The sequence below is a fragment of the Lycium barbarum genome, chromosome 2 (assembly GCF_019175385.1).
Source record: "Lycium barbarum isolate Lr01 chromosome 2, ASM1917538v2, whole genome shotgun sequence".
In the NCBI taxonomy this organism is placed as follows: domain Eukaryota; kingdom Viridiplantae; phylum Streptophyta; class Magnoliopsida; order Solanales; family Solanaceae; genus Lycium; species Lycium barbarum.
In genome coordinates, this window is record NC_083338.1 from 142,730,447 (window position 1) to 142,752,061 (window position 21,615).

General features: G+C 34.8%; 1 protein-coding gene and 1 pseudogene across 1 annotated transcript; both read right to left on the reverse strand.

Annotated features, from left to right (window-relative positions):
- LOC132627721 (G-type lectin S-receptor-like serine/threonine-protein kinase At4g27290) lies at positions 1-3,997 on the reverse strand. Its single transcript, XM_060343277.1, has 6 exons — positions 2,662-3,997; positions 2,296-2,534; positions 1,952-2,162; positions 456-1,836; positions 222-371; positions 1-134 (listed from the first exon to the last, which is right to left on the reverse strand). Exons 1-2 carry the CDS (start codon positions 3,629-3,631, stop codon positions 2,404-2,406), a joined length of 1,101 nt encoding a protein of 366 aa, XP_060199260.1. The 5' UTR covers positions 3,632-3,997; the 3' UTR covers positions 1-134; positions 222-371; positions 456-1,836; positions 1,952-2,162; positions 2,296-2,403.
- Positions 3,998-13,985: 9,988 nt separating this feature from the next.
- On the reverse strand, positions 13,986-17,302 carry LOC132627720 (G-type lectin S-receptor-like serine/threonine-protein kinase At4g27290; annotated as a pseudogene).
- Between the last annotated feature and the right edge of the window lie 4,313 nt (positions 17,303-21,615).

Below are 21,615 nucleotides of genomic sequence, written 5' to 3' on the forward strand. Positions count from 1 at the left end.
CTATCGTGTGGGCATTGTTGCACAAATAATAGACCCACTTCGATTGACCTCAAAACTTGAGAAATATGGCAAGATTCAGCTAGTTGCTCATTAGTTAGTTCCAAGGACCTATCTTCTTTGTAAAGCTTCCATGCCTGTCATGAGTTTAAATCTTATGAATCATGACAAATTCTAAAGAAAAGAATGAGTTGTGTATGTAATATAGGTTATACAATGCTTACATGACCGAGAAGGTTAAGGTTGTGATCTTGATGGACAAATCCCCTTTTCTCTTGTAACTTGCAATCTCTAACACCAATACGCCAAAGCTAAACATATTTGATTTTACTGAGAAAATCCCATGTACTGCATATTCAGGGGACATGTAGCCACTATGCCAAAAAACAACAACACCATGAGAATTAAAGTAGCAGATGTCATATGAGAGTACTTGGTATGATATTAGAGGTTCTTACTGTGTCCCAACCACATGGCGTGTTTTTGCTCCCATCTCATTTCCTGCGACACTTCTAGCAAAACATTGCTTGCTTTAAGGTCTCTATGGATAATCCTTAGTCTAGAATCTTGATGGAGATATAATAAGCCACAAGCAATTCCGTTTATGATGTCAAAGCACTTTGGCCAATCTAGTAACTTTTTCTTTGTTTGATCTACAAAAAAAGCTTTCTTGTTAGCAATTTTTCAAAACATGGTTTGCCTTGCTCTAAATTCATGTTTTGACTAATAGATCAAAGTATTACTCATTTTAGCTTGTGTAGTAGGTTAGAAATTCAAACCAAATATGTAGGTGATAACGTCCAAATCCACTCCACAAAGAGAAAGTATACACAGTCGTATGCAATATAATTTACCCAATTATGAGTCGGGGTTGAGTACAGGGAACAATATACTAGGCGATTTAAACAAGTAAGGAATTATTACCAACTATGCTAAGCAAAATACTTTTTCAATAATTGATTTTTGTTTTAACAACTAACAAAGATAAAACTAACTAGAAAGCGGGTAAAATGATCAGTGACCACAAGTATGGATACAAGGGAAATTACGCTCAAGTAACGATTCAATGTATTTCACGATTTTACAACTATGAGTGAGTTTACGCTAATTAGACAATGATCTCTAAAATCTCATCAAAAGTCTCTCGACCAAATCAATGAATTTCACTCTAAGCTTTCTCAAGCCTTAGAGTGTGATATTAAGCACAATCAATATAATCTCAAGTAACTTTTTTATCTCTAGCTCAAGTTATTAGATGGGTTTTAAAGCCCCAAATTCTTGTTAATTAATCTTTCCCAACCTCAATCTTCCTCTCTCGAGCTCAAATCGAAGTAGATGGGCGGGTCCTAAGGTTACCTAATCCCTTAAGAAATATGAAAGAACAACATTAATTAAAATCACATTAACTCACTTCATTAGAAATAAAAATCATTCAATACATAAGCATAACAAGAGTTTCAATCCAAACTTTAACAATGTATATTTTCATAAACAAGTTTCAAGCACTGAAATGAAAAACTACACACTTAAATAGTCAATACAAAGCAAGGAATTAAAGAAATGAGTAAAAGATTAAGAAATTTCTTATCAAGATCTTCAAATCTTCAATCCCCAAGTGTCGATGCAAAAACCCTAGCTCTCCAAGCTTGCAAATATGGCCAAAGATGATAAATGTTTGCCCCATGTCTTTCTTTTGTAGTTCCCAACTTTTTCCAAGTCCAAAAATAACAAAATAAGCCCCAAGTTTTCAGATTTGCAAAACTGTCTCCTTTTTGCACTGGGCAGTCCAGTTTGGCCTCTTTTTGACTTTATTTTCACTTGGTTTCTTCCGACGCTTTTCTAAATCATATAAACATATAAAATGGAAGTAAACGACATTAAATGCACTATTTTCTCAATCAAAACATAGCAACAATCTAAGATTAAAGAAGAAATAAGTTGTTAAAATACCCACTTATCAGTAGGAATCCAGGCTTTTGTTAGGCATGTATTCATAGATCCAACATCTTTTCTTCCCCTTGAATGAAGCAACCTAGAAGTCTCACAAGATTTCTATGCTGAAGCTTGGCAATATAGATAACATCATTCTTGAATTCATCAAGTCCTTGCATGGAAGTCCTTGACAGTCTCTTCACAGCAATTTCTTGTCCCTTTTCCAGCATTCCCTAGAAATGGCAAAAGTATATCCGAAGAAAATAAATTTTACAAAGACGTGAATATTGCAGAATGAAAATCATTTCTAGCACACTAATCTTGAGCATAAACTGGTTTATATTCCTACAAATTTGCAATGTATACCTTGGAAACAGGTCCAAATCCACCATCTCCAATCTTGTTGTTAATCGAAAAGTTATTTGTGGCTCTTGTTATTGTTGACAATTGGATCAGTGGAAGCTCAAAATCTTCTTAGAGTTTTAGTTTCTTCTTCTTCCTTATGTACAACAACAGAATCAGGCCTAGCAGAATCATTGCCATCAACAATGAGAAGCTCACCGCGAGTATCTTTGCCTTCTTTTTATTTGAACCTGCCTCAGATACTAAAACCATTTTTCAATCAACCACTTCAAATCGAGATAGGCCACTATTTTTGCATAAGGTCTCCTTATGTTCAAAAACTAAGTTTAAAAACACATCATTAAAAATTTCTTTAACTTAAGTTCTTACCTAGCTCTGAAGAATCCGTCCTGATATAAATGTCTTGTCCTCTTCCAGAGAGCTTTCTGATATCAATCAACTCCTCACACCAAAACAAGCAACCTTTATCTCCATTGCTTATATCTAGGCTCGAATAAGCTGTGCAAGAGCAGTTCCTTGAGCATACTAATTGCCTACGCGCTTCAAGTGTCGTGGTTTTATCGTACTGAGAGTGCTTAATATCTGGCAACTTGATTCCAGAATATTTAAGAAATACATGTTCCTTGTTGCAATGATATGGTTTCCTCCGAACACACCCTTCTGACCAATCTCCCTTTTCCCATTGCTGTGGATATTTAGGTACAAACTTTTCCAAACATCCACAAAAAGGGGAACTATCTATGACACAGCTCCCATAGGCACCACATAAGTTATATGTATCACAAGTATCCAGAGGATCCTCCCATGTACAACGTTGTATATAACCATTGTTAATCGGAGAATATCTATAGTAAACCTCCTCCTTATTGAAAACAAATTGAAATGTATATATGCTGCTTTGTATTTGTAGTGGTGCGGGGGCTCCATTCCACTGTAAATCATTCCATGGTCCTGCTCGTGATGATACCCTTGTGCCACGTCTGATGAGGGCCTGTGGATATCCAGTAGGATCAATATGGAAAGTAAATTCCCCTGGAGTTGGATCCTTATCGTTCTTCCAAGCTGAAAGATATACCTCATGACCAGTTTTAAAATTTCCGCCAAGCTTCTGATTAGGCAAGAACGTATCAGTTGGAAAATTGAAGCTCTGCCAAAGGAAATTTTCTGGATTTCCATCATTTGCATCTTTCACAACAAGATTACCTGAATCCAAAAGTAGTGCAACTGGACTTTGGACTGATCGTGAAGTGTTAGTGGACCATATAATTTCATTCTTGTCACTAAAAAGATCAATTTTCCCTGATTTGGTAACCTTCAAAACAGCAGAAGATGTATTCATGAGTGGTTTTCCTCTGTTGGCAACCCATACACCTGTTTGCACATGAGGAAGAATTTGCTTGTACCATATCCCAATATATCATTTTGAGGAACCGCTGGGGCTGAAAAATCCCAACAATAGTTTCACCATCTGTGATGAATTGATTTGTAGTGATCAAGTCTGTTATTGTAGAAATCCTGGGTATACAATAGTAGAAAGACAGTAGAAAATGTAGGAAGAAACTAGCTTCCATCAATGTGTTTGATGCCTAAGCCTTTAATTTGGCCGCCTTATATTGCCTTTGATATTTAGACTTCACAACCAATTGCATTTACTGGAGACTAAGCTATTTCGCAGTCTTGCAATTGGATACTACTTTGCTGAAAATCGTATTTCTCACTGCCTTTGGGCCATGGCACTATGCTAGTGCTGTTTTACTTTTGACTAGTCTTATGTCGCTTCTTCGTGTTCACAACGTGACCATTTTGGTGAACCAACAAGGAAATTTCATAATTATGATATGATATTAATTAGAGTATGACATTCCTTGCCTGAATTAGAAAGTATCAGAAGGCTAGGGCCAGCCACCAAGACCTGAATTTTGCAGTTTGCTTGGAGGGTTGTTACCTACCATTTCATAATGTGTCGTATTATATTGTACTGTATTATTTTTTGTATTGTATTATTTTTGTAAATATAATGTTTAGATAAATTGTATCATCTTTTTCCGTTACATAACACATCAACAATCTGAATAAACTTACTTCCTGTCCCAATTTATGTGACACTTTTCGTTTCCCGAGATTCATTCAAACTGCGTGAATTTTGACCAATATTTTAACATGTATCTTTCCACCAAATTGATATGATAAAACTTGTAAATTAGAGTAATTTTCATGTAGTTTTCAAATATATAAATTTTAATCTTAAAATATTAAGTTAATCTAATCTAATTTAGCGTCAAAGTTTAGTCAAATCCTCTTGAAAAGCGAAAAGTGTCACATCAATTGGGACAGAGGGAGTAGAGTCTTATAAAGAAAAGTGGAGTACGAGGTAGAGTTATTAGAAAAAAGTAGGATAAATGATAAAATAGGATTATTAAGTAATAAATAAAGGCAGAATGTAAGAAAAAAGAAAGCAACGGCGCGACCAAAACAAATCAGTTGTTACATAAAATAGGATTTTTCGTTGTTACATAACCATGTATTTAATGATAGGATACAATAAAAGTTAGGGAAACTTACAAAAATGACTACATTTTGAGGGTTAAAAATTTGTCATAGCTACACTTTAGCTAATTACATTTCGTAGCTACAGTAGATACGTGCTACAGTGAATTGTATTCAAAATTCGGTTGAATCAGATTTCACTGTATTCAAGTTTAGATTTTGCTGTATTAAAGTCAGATGTATTCAACTAAGTTGTTTTTTTGGTAATAAAATTGTATTCAAATCAAATATATTCATTTGTAGCTACTTTTTCACTGTATTCATGAAATAACTATCTGTATTCATAAACGGGCTCGCTGTATTGATGAATACAACAAGTAAAAACTGAATACATAAAAACATAGATACACCAAAAATTAACAAATACACTCTAAAAAAAATGAACACATTCTAAACATTTAACGAAAAAAAAGCTCAAAAAAGTGAATACAATCGCCGTATTAGTGAATAAAACAATACCAACCGCTAGCTCCGGCCAGATGTGCTGACGATTTCCGGCTAGATCTGCCGGAAATTTCACAATAACAACAATAGCAGCCAAAAACAACAACAACGGAGAGAGAGAGAGAACCACAACCAACAGCAACAACAGCAGCCTTCGCCGGAGCTTACTTCTCCGGCGAACCACAACAACAACAACACCAACCAGATCTGGAGGATGCGCCTGCGGTGGTCATGACGGAGCTACGGCGGCAACGGGAGGCATGCCGTTGTTTCTAGCAACCAGATCTGATCAGGGATGCACCGGCGGTGATAACGGCGGAACAAGTAGCACATTTACCTTGGATGCAGAGTACTGTAGCTGGTAATAATACAGATAACAAAGCAGCATTAGCAACAATCAAAATAGATCGTTTAATCGCCATTTGCGTTACTGCTCTCTTGAAGAAGCTATGGATAAGTATTTGTTTTGAATGAGAACGACGGTCCACATCATCGGAGCATATTTGGTGTCTCATCAAATCAGAATTGAGGGAGGAGAGAGAGAGAGAGAGAGGGGCGGGGGTTGAGAGGTGGGGGGGGGGGTGGTGGTTGAGGGAAAAACATTGATACAATGAAATAAGAGGAGAATAGTTGCATTGTGTAATTGACATACAAAATTTAGCTATGAGATGTAACTAAAGTAAAATGTAGCTACTAAATATAATTGTCACGCCCCGAACCATGGCCTGGACGTAACACGGCACTCGGTGCCTGACTGCATGTGACCGAGCGAACCACATGACTTGCTGAACTAACATGATTGCATATCATAAGCGGAATATGACGTGAATGCATGATGAGCCTTTGTAAAACGTAATAAGTCATAATACATAATAAAGTACTTGTTTAAACATGAGTGTGCCAAAATGACTATACGACTCCAAATGTCTAACATGACATAACTGACTTGTCTAGTCTATGAAACTTCTATCATGAGTCTGACTGAAAAACATACTTACTGGGACAAGGCCCCCAGCATACCTTTAGGTGCATAATTAATCATAAAACAAAAGTTGACTAAACCCCGAATGAGATGGGGCTCACCAATAAGCTGATACGAATGTTGTCCTACTGAGCAGATGTGTCGTCCTGTATATCAATACCTGCAACGTGAAATGCAGGCCCCCGGGCAATAAAAAGGGGACGTCAGCACATTGAATGTACTGGTATGTAAAGCAACCGGAAGAACAACATGGGACATAGAATAACATGATCAGAACTGAAACTGAAAACTGGGACATGAACATGAGCATGAGCATGAGTACATAAACATGAAATTGAAACTGAAACTGAACATAAACATGAGTGCTGTAAGCATGAGATAGTCTGTAATAATCTGAAGTGATCTGTAATAATCTGTAATACCGACATGAACCACCACGGGGAGAAGCGTGGAGTCTGATCTCTGCCCGATCAGCTAAGCCATCTCGTACCTTGCCGGGGCACGAGACATGAACATGACATGAATGGATCCAAATCCCTCAATGGGGAAACTATAAAGGAATCATCCTACTGGGCGGAGCGATCCTTATCCTACGTTGGCATACGTAGTTTCAGGCTATCTGAGCCTTCTCGGTATTATTACAACTCCCGAACATGAAAATAATATAGTTGGCTAAGAAGCCCATGACTTTCGTGAATTAACTTGTACTTGTCTTGAAATCATGATTTCACGAAAGGACTTGTAAACATGGTTTCATGAAATAGCTTGTAAACACGTTCTTGACTTATGAGTATTACAATAGTACAAAATCATATATTTGTAGTTGACTTGAAAACATGTTTATAACTTGCAAAATAACTCATGCAGTTTCATATGAACATAATGAGAACACATGAGAAAGAATTCATGATTCATGGATTAAGCTAGGATTCCTAATGTCCGAAATGGAGGTTTAGGAACACAATAACGAACATATATACGGAATTCATGTACATACATACATACATAATTACGGGCTACCAATACATTGGGTTTAATGCCCTAGGAGTTGAACTTCATAGAATTTACTAAACGGATCATGGGGAAGAACATAGAAGTTCCCACATGTGGATGGAAGTTCTACATACCTTAACCTTCCGCTTTTGAGCATATCACAATGTCCTTCACCCCCTTCAACTTCAATCTATAGCATACAAGTCATAGGGATTCTATATTAGCAACAATATCCATGTTTTGTTCATCTAAGCATTTTATCAAACACTTAGTGGGCATGAAGCTCTATAACCCCCATTAATGGTGTTTTCTTCACCAAATCCCCATTCTTTTACTTCTAACAATTTCTACAATCTCAATTAGGTGTAATTAACATCATTCTTCACCACCCATATGAATACAACAATCTCAAGCCAACAATCCAACAATTCTAGCATAGTCCATATAATTCTCTTCAATTCATAACTATAAATGATTGGGGAGTAGAAATATTACCTCTTGGGTAGTCACCACGAAATCAACACCCCCAAGTCCGATCTTGGGCTTAAAATGACGACATCGACTTGTACTACACTTTTTCCTTCACGAGCTTTGGGATTCGGGGCCTTAAACTTGGTTGATTGTCTACTTTCTCTCTCTAGTTTCCCTTCTCTCTCACTTCCTCTCTCTAAAATCTGAGTTTTGGAGGAAAAATGGGCTGTTAGGGTAATATTTTCTTTATATACCAAGGGGAAAATGGGTTGACCCAACTTGAAAACGGGTTGGGACCTTTCTGTCTTAAAACGTCCATATCTCCTTATACCGACGTCTCCTGTGAACCCACAACCTATGGTTGGAAAGGTTTTTCAATTATCTACAACTTTAGTTCTTTGAGTTTTCCCAAATTCCCAAGTTATGATAGGGTTATGGCCTCCCGAAGTCAGGTGACCCGAAACGTATATACGGACCAAGATACAGTCACTGTTACGGTCCCGTAACACGAGGTACGGACCGTAACTTGGTACCGTACCTTGGCGAAAATTTCCAGTGAGGTTCTGGAAATTTTCGGGACGTTACGGTCCACTGTTACGGACCGTAACACGAAATACGGCCCGTAACGTCACCGTTACGCTGGCAGAATTTCCAGCGAACAGGCTTCAGTAAAATGGGCATTACTCTTTGCACAGATGTCCGTTTGACCCCCGTAAGATACCGTTGGAAAGATATTTCAAAGGGATACAACTTTCATCAAGGAAGTTTTCTCAAATTCCCAACGGATTTTCATGAAATTTGACTGCAAGACAGACGTATCAAAAACTTAGCCGATTCTATAGGATTTCAAGTGCCTTACTATTAGCCATATTGAGACGATCATATCTCCTTGCTCCGATCTCTGATTGGCTTGATCCTTATATCGTTAGAAAGGTATTTCTACATACTACAACTTCATTGATAGTACCTTCCAAAATTCCAAACCGATCAAGGAGTTATCGCTGCCCGAAATAGGCCTATCAACCATTTTCGCAAAACGTTCAAACCTTCCATGTTTCCACTAGAACTCTAATGATATGAGCTTAAACTCAGTCCCAAAATGCGGGGTGTTACAATAATTACCTACTAGTGTTTGCCACACGGGGGCGAATCTACTTGGGGGCCAGGATGTTCACCCGAACACCCTCGGCAAAAAATTACAGTGTATATATAGGGTAAATTTTCTGTGTTTATGCGCATATATTAACTTTTGAACACCCTCGGCAAAAAATTACAGTGTATATTTAGTTTTTTTTTTTTTCCGAACACCCTGAATGAAAATCCTGGATCCGCCACCACACCATGTAGATTTCCCTAAAATTTAAGTAACGATCAAAACAAACATTGTATTTAAAGACAATACAATATGTACAACTAGGGGTGTCAAAAATCTACCCATGAAAACATGACCCGCCCAACCTGCTCGAGTTTAGGCTGATCATTGACCCGCTCAATTATTAACTAAGCCCAACACATTTCAGCCCATATGCAACCCAAATTGATCCATAAGAAATCTTGTCAAAATATTTTTTAATTTTTTTTTTCATTTGATATGTTATACTATAGCTATAATAAAGAAAGAAAGTAGTTTTATTAGGTGCTAAAAAATTACAAAAGAAAAAAACGGGAAAATAAAACTTAGTAAGATTTTGATGGGTTGGGTTATGACCCGTTTTTCAAGTCAACCCATTCAGTCCAAAAAATTTTTTTTGGCCGTGTCAATAACTCACCCATGTATTAACTCAGCGATTCAGGCCATTTTGATCCGCCCAAATTCAGTTCAATCTATCCATTTGACACCACTCTATACAACCATCCAAACAAGCCGTTGGTCACGAAGTTTTGACCCATGCGTACACTTTCATCTTCGAGAGCGTGTGTATGTATAGCGTGTTTTATATCTTTCCATTATGAAACTAGTCATTGACTGACTACAAAAAGAGCTATCGTGGTCCAAAAACGTGTTTAATTAATTGCTTGGACTAATCAATGGTAATTGCGGAGTTTATCCATCCGTCAATTTTTACTTGTCCATGTTTGATTTGACACACTCCTTAAAAAGTATTTTTTTTGTCTCAAATCACCTGTCATTTTTTTGTTGTATAGTACGACCCTTAAGAAATAATATTAATTATGAGGGTTATTTGATTAACTTTACCCTTATTTATGTCTATGTTATAATCTCTCTCGATTGAATGTTTACTCTATTTATGTATCATCTTCATTAATGACAAAATTCTATTAAGGGTAAAATAGATAAAAATAATTAATTTTATCTTTAACTTCTAAAACGATAAATATTTTGAGACAACTATTTTTAGTAACCACGACAAATAATTTGAGACGGAGGGAGTACTTAATAAAATGATAAACTTACTGTATCGTCCTTTGAATATAATAAATTCAATGTTTTGGAAAATGCATCGGAAAATGATTATAGTTAATAATAAAGGTAAAACAGGAACTAAGTGATAAATTATGTCTTGATTCTTCAAACTGAATAAATAAAATTAAACATCTATTTTTAATATAATAGACAAGTAAATAGTGCACAGAGAGTATAAGTGTCGCTACTTTTTTAGCCCCACACACAAGTTTAGATTGATGAAGGTTTTTGATACCCCCATAAACTTTATTAACAGTCAGTTAGAAATACAGCTAAGTTAGGGTTAAATTGGTAGAGTGATAGTTTTGCCCTTGTACTATAGTTTTTAATCCGCGACAATTACGAAACAAGGATTCACTTTTCGACGCCATTTTTTCTTTTAAGAAAACCACATTTTTTTTTTGTTGTATCATGCAAGTATATATCTTTCTGCAAAAATCATGCTTAAATCTTGTCGAGTTTGTGATCTCATCCCGGTTATATTTACTTACTATATATAAGTCAGTATAGTGATATTGTATGCTAAAATCGACTTGAATAACCGCATGCACACCTTTGCACAAAAGGAAAAAAAGGATACATATACAAATTTATCTTTTTTCAACCATTTTTGAATGAATAAACATTTAAAGTACGTTTTATTCATGCATCTATAAGAAGAGTGAGTATTAGAGTTCTCTAAATATATTTTTAATCGAAAGGTAATAGACCGAAGAGAAATATACATCGGTCAAGCAAACCGCGGGAAGAAGAAAATAAAGTTGGTCCCTGTTCACAATTGGAGCATAAATGAAAATATGCACGTTCATCAAGACATAATGAAAATATGCACATTCATTGAGAATAACTATATAGTCAATACAGTTATGACGAGGCTAAATTCTCCGTGCTCACGATGCTTTTGCATGCATTTTGAAATTGTCAAGTTCAAGGGTAATTAAGACTACCGACAGTTTAGGAGGAATTTGAATAAAATGTGTCAAGTTTAGGAGGATCTTTCGGTATTTAGCATATATATATAGAGAGAGAGTGTTTTGCTGACCTATAACCTGAATGTGGTAGGATATCAATGTATCCATTTTTTAATTTCCTTAAATGCCCCTATAGTAGATGTATGGGTGAAAATCGCACCTAACACGTGGACTAACATATAGTTGACACGTGTCATTAAATATAATGGCGTAGCAAGATCAGATGATAACGCCAAGCACGACATTGAAGGGAGAATTTATGGATAAATTTTGGGTCACGTGAACACATGATCACTCGACTAAACTCGATATATCTAATATTAACTAAAGGAACACATGGTCAAAATAGGCTGAGTGGAGCACTGGTTTGATGCTATGTTTACATCCTCAAGGTCACGGGTTCAATCCCTAGCTCTTGCACGCTTTTGCTATTATTTTCTAAAGCTGCCTTTTGACCTTCCTTTTTATATTATTAACCAAGTAAAAAACGTGTTTTTATTTTATATTGCATCAAATGACTTTTTTTTCCTTTATTTCTAATTATACCGAGTCCCAAAAAGCAAAAAAAAAACCAAAAAACAAAAAAACAAAATGGGATAATCTACAACGAGAAGTCGATGTCACTATCAAATTTTATATCTTATCTTAAAGCAATGGTGAACCCATCCTCATGAAATCCTAGATTCGCCTCTGACGGCATTGATGAATAGGTAACTGATACCGATGACATGGTCAACAAAAAGAACATCAACAACATACAATATCCTCTTAATTACGCATTAAATGGAGTCAATGCAGTAACGGCGAAAACGGATTCTGACAGCAAGAATCAAGGAGTTAAATGATCATCATTAATTCAGCAATTAATGATGGCCGTTACAAGCACACAACGGGAAAGGCATCAGATAGGAGCAAATACCTATAAATAGGACTTTCGCTTGTATATCTAGGCATGGAATACTGACTGAAAAAATAGATTATTCTTGATTACTTTCTACTTATTATTATTATTACTCTGATTCTTTGATCATCAAGCTCTTGTTCATTCTTGGCAAAGGAGAAATCCATTACTGTTATTCATCACAATGGCATAAGTTTACTTTTTCTCTTTATTTATTTATTTATTTATTTATTTATTTATTTATTTATTTATTTATTTATTTATTTATTTATTCTTTATCAACATTAGTAACTTGCTTGTGTTAATTCAATCATTTTATCAAATTGCTACCAATTGCGGTTAACTTTAATCTTCTTAACTATTTGGGCAAAGTACGATTTTTGACTCAAACAGTAAACATACAATAAATTAATGCAAGGGGAATTTTTGTCATTGTACCAAGATCAATATCCAATTCTCCTTCCTCCCGTTCTCCCCTCTTTTCGTTCATTCACATTTTAACCTTTATTTTTCTTTGGCGCACTCTTATATTCAACCTAACCAAAGACTTTTTATTGGTAATTTTTTTTTTTTTTTAACCTTCCACAGATTTCAACCATTAAAATTTTCACAATGCTACACTCAAAGAGTATATATATTGAAAAACAGAAAAACAAATGACTAATTAGAACTCAAAATTGAGTTTTTAATCAGACTCAGTTTCACCCTCAAAAAACTTTGCTGTTCATGTTCTTTTCTATGCTCTTATTTGGATCGTCTAGGAAAAGACTCGCAACTTCGACTTTGGTTTTAAAAAACTCTAATGGCTGGAAAGTAACATTTTAAGCACATAAGATAAATTTGAAAGTGAAGTTAAGAAAATGGGATAGTTAAAAAACGGGTTGAAATGACAAACTATTTGAAGTGAAGTAAAATTGGATCTTTTCTCATCCCGATAGAGAAAGACGTTAGCAGGGTGGTGAGGAAAGAGTTGGATGAGTGAAAAGATCAAAAAACTTGATATATTTCTAATTTGGAGTCAGGCATTTAAGGAAACTAAAAAATGTGTATATTACTATCCCACAACCTTAGGGGTTGTTTTGTATGCGGATTAAATTATCTAGGATTATAATTCTGAGACTAATTTATTCCATCTGGAAGGTGAGATAAAATAATCTCAAGATTCATGGAATAAGGTGGGATATTCCAGAATTAAGTTTGAGTTTCATTTTATATTCCGTTTTGAAGAAGGTATAAGTTTATCCCATGATAATTTTTTTACCTTTTACCAAACAAAGTATGAAATTAATCCCAAACTTAATTTTGAGATGTCGCACCTTACCCCGTGGACCAAATGACCCCTTAGGACATAGTTTGACACTAGTCTATTCATAATGAGTTTAACATTTATATACTAACAATGTGGAAAAAAAAAAAAAGAGAGAAAAAGACCCACACTATCAAACCAGGTAAAAGATATACACTACTAGAAATAGAGGTTTTTCCCATTGACATTTAGTAGAAAATTTGTGCTATAAAACATGATTTTTCCACCTCATTTCCACTGAACCAGCTCACTGGAAAAACGCTTGGTGGGAAACACGTTCCCATTGAAATGATGAGAAACTTCCTAATTTTTCTGTGTGAGAATACTACTATTTAGGTTTTCTCTCACCGACATTCAGTGGGAAATAGTCACGAAATTTTTTTCAATGGGAAATCAGTGAGAAAATAGAGATTTTTTAGTAGTGATAACTACCGGTATTTGACATTATAAAATGGGATTAGTAACTTAAAAAGAATACGTACTAAGCTCACACAGATATATCTAAAATATTGAAATGATCTGTTTAAACAAGAGATGGTGACACTCGCTCATGTAAATGAAGTTCCTTGAGATTTATCATATTCAATGACCTAATAAAGGCTGTTAAATTCCTTTATTCTAATAATTTGTTGAAAAAGCATGGTATTTTGTAACGGTATAGTTTCGTTTAGGATAATATCTTCGATTTCACCAAGAGAGCTCTAGCCGGCTAGTGCTTTTGCAGAAAAAGTTCCTTTATTGTACAATTTTATAAATATATGTTACAGGAATAGTTATCCCGTTCACAGTACTCTACCGCGGATCTAACGATGTGATTGTGAATTCATTTTTTGAACTTTCCGTATGAGATCCTAATTTTGCTTCATAAACTACATTTCGTTCAGTGAAAAATCCCGGTTCTTTTGCTTTCGGCAGTAGACTATCATTAGCCAAAATATGAACCATAGAAAACATGCTTGGTCTATCATCCGGATGTTGTTGCACGCATAATAAACCCACTTGGATTGACCTTAAAACTTGAGAAATATCGCAGGAATCAGCTAGCTGCTCATCAATTAGGTCCAAGGACCTATCTTCTTTGTAAAGCTTCCATGCCTGTTTGAGTTTAGATCTTATGAATCATGACAAATTTTATTATTGTAAAGAAAAGAATGAGTTGTGTGTGTAACACAGGTTATACAGTGCTTACATGACCGAGAAGGTTAAGGTTGTTATCTTGATGGACAAATCATGTATTTCTCTTGCCACTCACAATCTCTAACACCAAAACACCAAAGCTAAAGACATCTGATTTTACAGAGAAGATCCCATCTACTGCATATTCTGGGGACATGTAGCCACTGCACCAAAAACACAACACCATGAGAATTAAAGAAGCGAGACAGTAATATGAGAGTACTTGTTATGATATTAGAGGTTCTTACTGTGCCCCAACCACATGGTGTGTTTTTGCTCCCATCTCATTTCCCGCGACACTTCTAGCCAAGCCAAAGTCTGATATTTTTGGATTCATTTCTATATCTAGCAAAACATTGCTTGCTTTAAGGTCTCTATGGATAATCCTTAGTCGAGAATCTTTATGGAGATACAATAAGTCACGTGCAATTCCGTTTATGATGTCAAAGCGCTTTGGCCAATCAAGTAACTTTTTCTTGGCTTGATCTACAAAAAAAGCTTTCTTGTTAGCAAATTTTCAAAAGATGGTTTGCCTTGGTCTAAATTCATGTTTTGACTGATAGATCAAAGTATTACTCAATTTAGCTTGTGTAGTAGGTTAGAAATTCAGACCAAATATGTTGGAATCCAGGCTTTTGTTAGGCATGTATTCATAGATCAACATCTTTTCTTCCCCTTGAATGAAGCAACCTAGAAGTCTCACAAGATTTCTGTGCTGAAGCTTGGCAATATAGATAACTTCGTTCTTGAATTCATCAAGTCCTTGCATGGAAGTCCTTGAGAGTCTCTTCACGGCAATTTCTTGTCCTTCTTCCAGCATTCCCTAGAAATGGCAAAAGTATATCAGGAGGATATAGATTTTACAAAGACGACGCGAATATTCCAGAATGAAAATCATTTCTAACGCACTAATCTTGAGCATAAACTGGTCAATGTTCCTACAAATTTGCACTGTATACCTTGTAAACAAGTCCAAATCCACCCTCTCCAATCTTGTTATTGACTGAAAAATTATTTGTGGCTCTTGTTATTATCGACAGTTGAAACTGTGGAAGCTCAAAATCTTCTTGGAGGTTTAGTTTCTCCTTCTTTTTCCTTATGAACAACAACAGAATCAGGCCTAGCATCACCATTGCCACCAACAACGAGAAAGTCACCGCGAGTATCTCTGCCTTCTTTCTATTTGAACCTGTCTCAGATACTATAGCCATTTTTTAATCAGCTACTTCAAATCGAGATAGGCCACTATTTTCGCATAATATGGTCTCCATATGTTAAAAGCTAAGTTTAAAAACACATCATTAGAAATTTCTTTAACATAAGTTCTTACCTAGCTCTGAAGAATCCATCCGAATATAAATGTCTTGTCCTCTTCCAGAGATCTTTCTTATATCAATCAACTCCCCAAACCAAAACAAGCAACCTTTATCTCCTTTGCTTGTATCTAGGCTCGAATAAGCTGTGCAGGAGCAGTTCCTCGAGCATACTTGCCTACATCCTTCGAGTGTCATAGTCTTATTGTACCGAGAGGACTTAGTATCTGGCAACTTGACTCCAGAATACTTTACAAATACATGCTCCTTGTTGCAATCGAGAGGTGTCTTTCGAACACACCCTTCTGACCAATCTCCCTTTTCCCATTGTTTTGGATGTTTAGCCACAAAATTGTCCAAACATCCACAAAAAGGGGAACTATCTATGACACAGCTCCCATAGGCACCACATAAGCCATATCTATCACAAGGATCCAGAGGAATGTTGATGTAAAGATACCAACTCTTTGTTTGATCCACCCACGTTCACCGTTGTATATAACCATCGCTAGTCAGGACTAGCCTTGTTAAAACTGAGCTATTAATGAGAGAAAAACTATAGTAAACCTCCTCCTTATTGAAAACAAATTGATATGTAAAAATGCGGCTTTGTATTTGTAGTGGTGCGGGTGCTCCACACCTCCATAAACCATTCCATGGTCCCACTCGAGTTGATACCTTTGTGCCATTTCTGATGAGGCCCTGTGGATATCCAGTAGGATCAAAGTGGAGAGTGAATTCCGCTGGAGTTGGATCATTATCGCTCTTCCATGCTGAAAGGTATACCTCATGACCAGTTCTCAATTTTTTGCCAAGCTTCATGCCAGGCAACTGCGTATCAGTTGCAAAATCGAAGCTCTGCCAGAGGAAATGTTTGGATTTCCATCATTTGCATCTTTCACGACAAGATTACCAGAATCCAAGAGTAGTGCAACTGGATTTTGGACTGATCTTGAGGTGTTAGTGGACCATATAATCTCATTCTTGTCATTGAAAAGAGCAAGCATCCCTGATTTGGTGAACTTTAAAACAGCTGAAGATGTATTTGTGAGTGGTTTTTCTCTGTTGGCAACCCATACAACTGTTTGCACATGAGTAAGAATTTGCTTGTACCATATCCCAATATATCGCTTTGTGGAACCACTGGGGCTGAAAAATCCCATCTCAAAGGCTCCACCAGATGAAACAACAGTTTCACCATCTATGATGGACTGATTTGTAGCGATTACATCTGTTGTAGTAGTAAAAATCTTTGGTATAGAAGAGTAGAAAGACGTTAGAAAAAGTAGGAAGAATCTAGATTTCATCATTGATGCCTTTGATGCCTAAACCTTTTAATTTGGTCGCCTATATATTGCCTTTGATATTTAAACTTCACAACCAAATGCATGTGTATGGTATGCAGCTATTTCGTAGTCTTGCAATGCTATGCCAGTGCTGTTTTACTTTTGACTAGTCTTATGTCTCTTCTTGCTGTTCACGACGTGACCAACAAGTACAAGTTTAGATAAGTTTAAACTTGGCGTAGTTTAAAGATTGACGACCAGCTGGTCTTAGCCCCACGCACAAGTTTAGATTGATGTTTATAATACTCGTTCAGAGATACAAATTAACTCTTAAGGATTTTTTTTCCGACACGAATTCTTTTAAGAAAACACAATATTTTGTTATATCATGCAATCAAATATTTTTCTGCAGAAGTCATGCTTAAATCTTAACTAGATTATGACCTAAGTCAGTATATTTGATATATTCTGTATTCATATAGGGCCTGTTTGGTCATTATTTATTTTTCCTTTTTTCCAAAACAACGTTTGGTTATTTATTGGACTGATTTTCGTAATTTTTTTTTTTTGAAGATGAGTTTCAAGTTTGAAATAGTGGTTTGACCAGTTTTTCAAGTGAGATCTTTTTTCACTCACAAAAACTTTTTTTTTTTCAAGTTAACTACACGTCCAAATACAACTTCAACTTTGAAGTACCTTTTTTTCATTTTTTTTTTCCAAATATCGTATTTTTTTATGTTTGAATACCTACGTAGTGTGCTAAATTTTGCTACACGTGTCTTGCCCAATATCATATGGAGTAATTAAGAGTTTAAGTAACATACACCATCAACAGAAACAGACTTTTCTACTATCGTGTCATTGAAACGTGTTGTAGCGGATGATGTATCTTACGTCCAAATACCTTTAACTATCCTTTGAAAGGCGTGATAGTGACCAAACCAATAAATATATAACATGTTTGCACATACACTTCTATCATTTAACCATGATTAATTAATGCATATCTTTCACTTAAAAATTATCTAATCATGAAAAATTGAATTAGTTTATAGTGTAAACATTCGATGTGGATAAGTATATAATAACCGGAATAGAATAATGTAAACTCTGTCGTCGAAACATTATGGGCCGCGTTGGATTTGAAAGGCCTAATTGGTAGGTAGTTCGGGTATTCTCTCGGCACCCATTGACACAGTCTAGTCCTATCTCTTGGAAGAAATTGCACGGTTTTCCCTTCAAATGGGTTGGTCTTTAATTTTTTCCCTTACCAATCATACTTATGCCTATGGGGTATAAGTTTTTTAAGAAAACGGGACATAATTTGTGGAATATTATGATGTGAAAATATAAAATTTTATCTCGCTATAAAAATATTTGTTATGAGGAGCAAAATTAAAGACCAGCACAAAATAGGGGCATAAGTGCCAATTTGCACCGTCACTGTGGCAGCAAATGGTTAAATCCAAGCATATTAAAGGATCGATATATGTGTCTAAGTGTTTTGAGTTAATAGCCTGTTTGGTCAAGCTTCTAAAAACAACTTATTTTAAAAAGTACTTTTCAAAAAAGTGTTTTCGGCTAAAAGCAGTTTGTGTTTGACCAATTAATTTAAAAAGTACTTTTGAGCAGCAATTAGTGTTTGACCGAGCTTTTAAAAAAATGCTTTTATGTGTATTTTTCTCAAAAGTACTTTTCAAAAAAGTGCTTTTAGGCAAAATCTATTTTTTTTTAGCTTCTGAAAAACTGCTTTTGTTACTCCCCAAAAACACTTATTTTCTCCCAAAAGCTTGGCCAAACACCTCACTTTTTTTAAAATAAGCACTTATTGAAACCATAAGTATTTTTGGGGGAAAAATAAGCTCGGCCAAACAGGCTATAAATCACGTAATCTTAGGGATTATATACATAAGTTGTGCATTGCTACTGAAGAATGGGGCTCCTCTCCGTGTCTACTCTCTCCATTTTCTTCAAATTCTTACTTGAATGGGAGACATGTATCATGGTTAAAAAATAATGGCTGAGATTTAATTAATCAAAGAAAATTTTAACCATAATTAAGTTAAAAAATATTTCCTTATCAATTTTTAAAATTTCTGATGATTCCTCTTTTTTATATTTCAGAACTTCCAATAATTAGTTTTTATATGTTAAGTTAATCTTTACTCAGTTATTTGTTGTGTTTCCTTTTTCTTTTAATTCGTTCAGTATTTCTTTTCTTTTTTTTCTTTTTTCTTTTTAACAATTGACGAGTCAATAAGTCAATGAATGGCCACTGAAATTTTAAAATTGTACAAATTACTTTTATTTTACAAATGTTATTCTTTATTTTTTATTTTTTAAATAATTTTTTTATATAGTACATTGATTTAATTGGCCATCTTACTGAATTTACTCCCATTGAGCATTTGATGTGCATTATTTTCTCAATTATATTCCCATCTGTTGAAAGAAAGAGAAAAAACCTATTCAGAAAAAACAAAGCTCATAACAAAGTTTGGAAAAGAGAAAAACGTATTTTATATATATATATATGGATGAAAAAATATGTAGCTAGAGTTATAGGATTTCCAAAAATATTTGAAGCAAATATAGAGTCCGGAACCTAAATGACCCAAAAAGAGATCGAATGAACCAAAATACCTCAAGAAAAAAATGTGAAACCAAAATATCCTTAACGTAGTAATTTACTGTGTTATATAAAAGTGACTTAACGTCCCACGTTAAAATCCGTCACCCGAGTTTTGAGTTTTTTTTTTTTTAAAAAAGACAAATTACATAGCACAACTTTTTCATGCGTTATGCAAACTCACCCAACTCTCACATTTCCCACCCCTTCCCTGCCCCACTCATTATACTCGCACTGTCCCCACTCCTTATACTATCTTATCTTTATTTTAACGATGTGACTATTTCTATAAAAACATACTATATGCCAACTACAATGTCATATTTTTGCAATTATTATTTTGTTCACAATGATAGATTATATTAATAGTATCACGATAATACTTTAAATATTTTAAAAGACAAACTCTCTAATAAAAAGGTAGAAGGGTATTTAACTTATGCTAATAACTTAATTAAAGTGGAGCAAAAATTAGAGACTTCTACATAAGAATAGAGGAAAAGGAGGAATTAATTGAAATCTAGAAGGCACTGATGGAGTATAAAGGTTTTAAAAAAATAATAAAAATGTAATTTTTATGCCTTAGCCCGAGCAAGAAAATGATTTCATTTTAAACAAAGATCGGAGAGCAACATTAAGAAGATAAAGTGACAAAATAATTAGAGGACATAAAATTAAATTTTAAAAATGAATTATTATCATATTGAAAATATAAAATAAAAATTAGATAGTTTAGCCCTCATATTATGCTGCTACAACTTAATGTTGGATCTTAATACATTTTATTATATACTCCATTTTCCTCGAGCGTTATATTTATTATTAAGACTAGAATGAGTTAAGATTAGAATGAATATAACGCTCGAGGAAAATCGGGTATATAATAAAATGTATTAAAATAATATATTATAATAACATAAACTATTTCAAAAAAGAAAGTAAGAAATATATAAAATAACAGTCCAAATACTACCATTTTTTTTTTGTTCTTAAGAATGAAATTTAAAAGTAATGTTGACAAACTGTAGGGTTTCTATATTATATTTTTATAAATAAAAGTTACATGCTTATGTAATTGTAACCTTTGCAAATTTTATACATTACACAAAAAAATCAAGTTATTAGATTTAGTCGTGATCTTTATACATTACTCAAAATTAAAATATACAATAACTTATTCAATATATATGGATGAAAAAATATGTAGCTAGAGTTATAGGATTTCCAAAAATATTTGAAGCAAATATATGGTAGTATATTTTTATTATTCTAACCATGATTAAGAATTTACTTTGGTTAATTAAATTTCAGTGTTTTTTTTTTTTTTTTTACCATGACACATGTCTCTCATTCAAATAAGAACTTGGGAAAAGTGGAACTTGTGGTTTCCATCTAAGACTTGCATTTTTTTGCCGTATCCCAGTTTGACTTTATTCATAGCGTGACATGCGCCTCTTTTTACAAGTAATTTTCAGTTTATTTGTGAATAAGGCTGTGTTCGGTATGAAGGAAAACATTTTTCGGAAAATGTTTTTCAATTTTTTCATGTTCGTTTGGTTAAAAATTTCGGAAAACATTTTCTTTAGGAAAACAAGTTCCTCAAATATAGGGAAAATGACTTCCCTAATAAAAGTAAGGAAAACAAGTCTACAAGTGCATTCCACCAACCATCCAACCCACCCCCCAACCACTCCCACGATCCCTTCCGCAACCCCACCCCCACGCCTACCCCACCCCACTCACCCCTGCCCCACCCCGGTAGAAAAAAATTAATTTTGTTTTGAAAAAAAGAGTTTTGAATTTTTTGCACCACCCCACCCCACCCCCCCCCCCCAAAAAAAATTTTTGTTTTGAAACCCCACCCCTGCCCCCAACCCAC

Bases quoted from the DNA above. Each gene is read 5' to 3' on its own strand.
- LOC132627721 (XM_060343277.1), bottom strand. From the start codon at position 3,631: ATGAATACATCTTCTGCTGTTTTGAAGGTTACCAAATCAGGGAAAATT. The intron at 2,535-2,661 runs GTAAGAACTTAA...AAATGGTTTTAG, and splicing joins GACGGATTCTTCAGAGCTAG to TATCTGAGGCAGGTTCAAAT.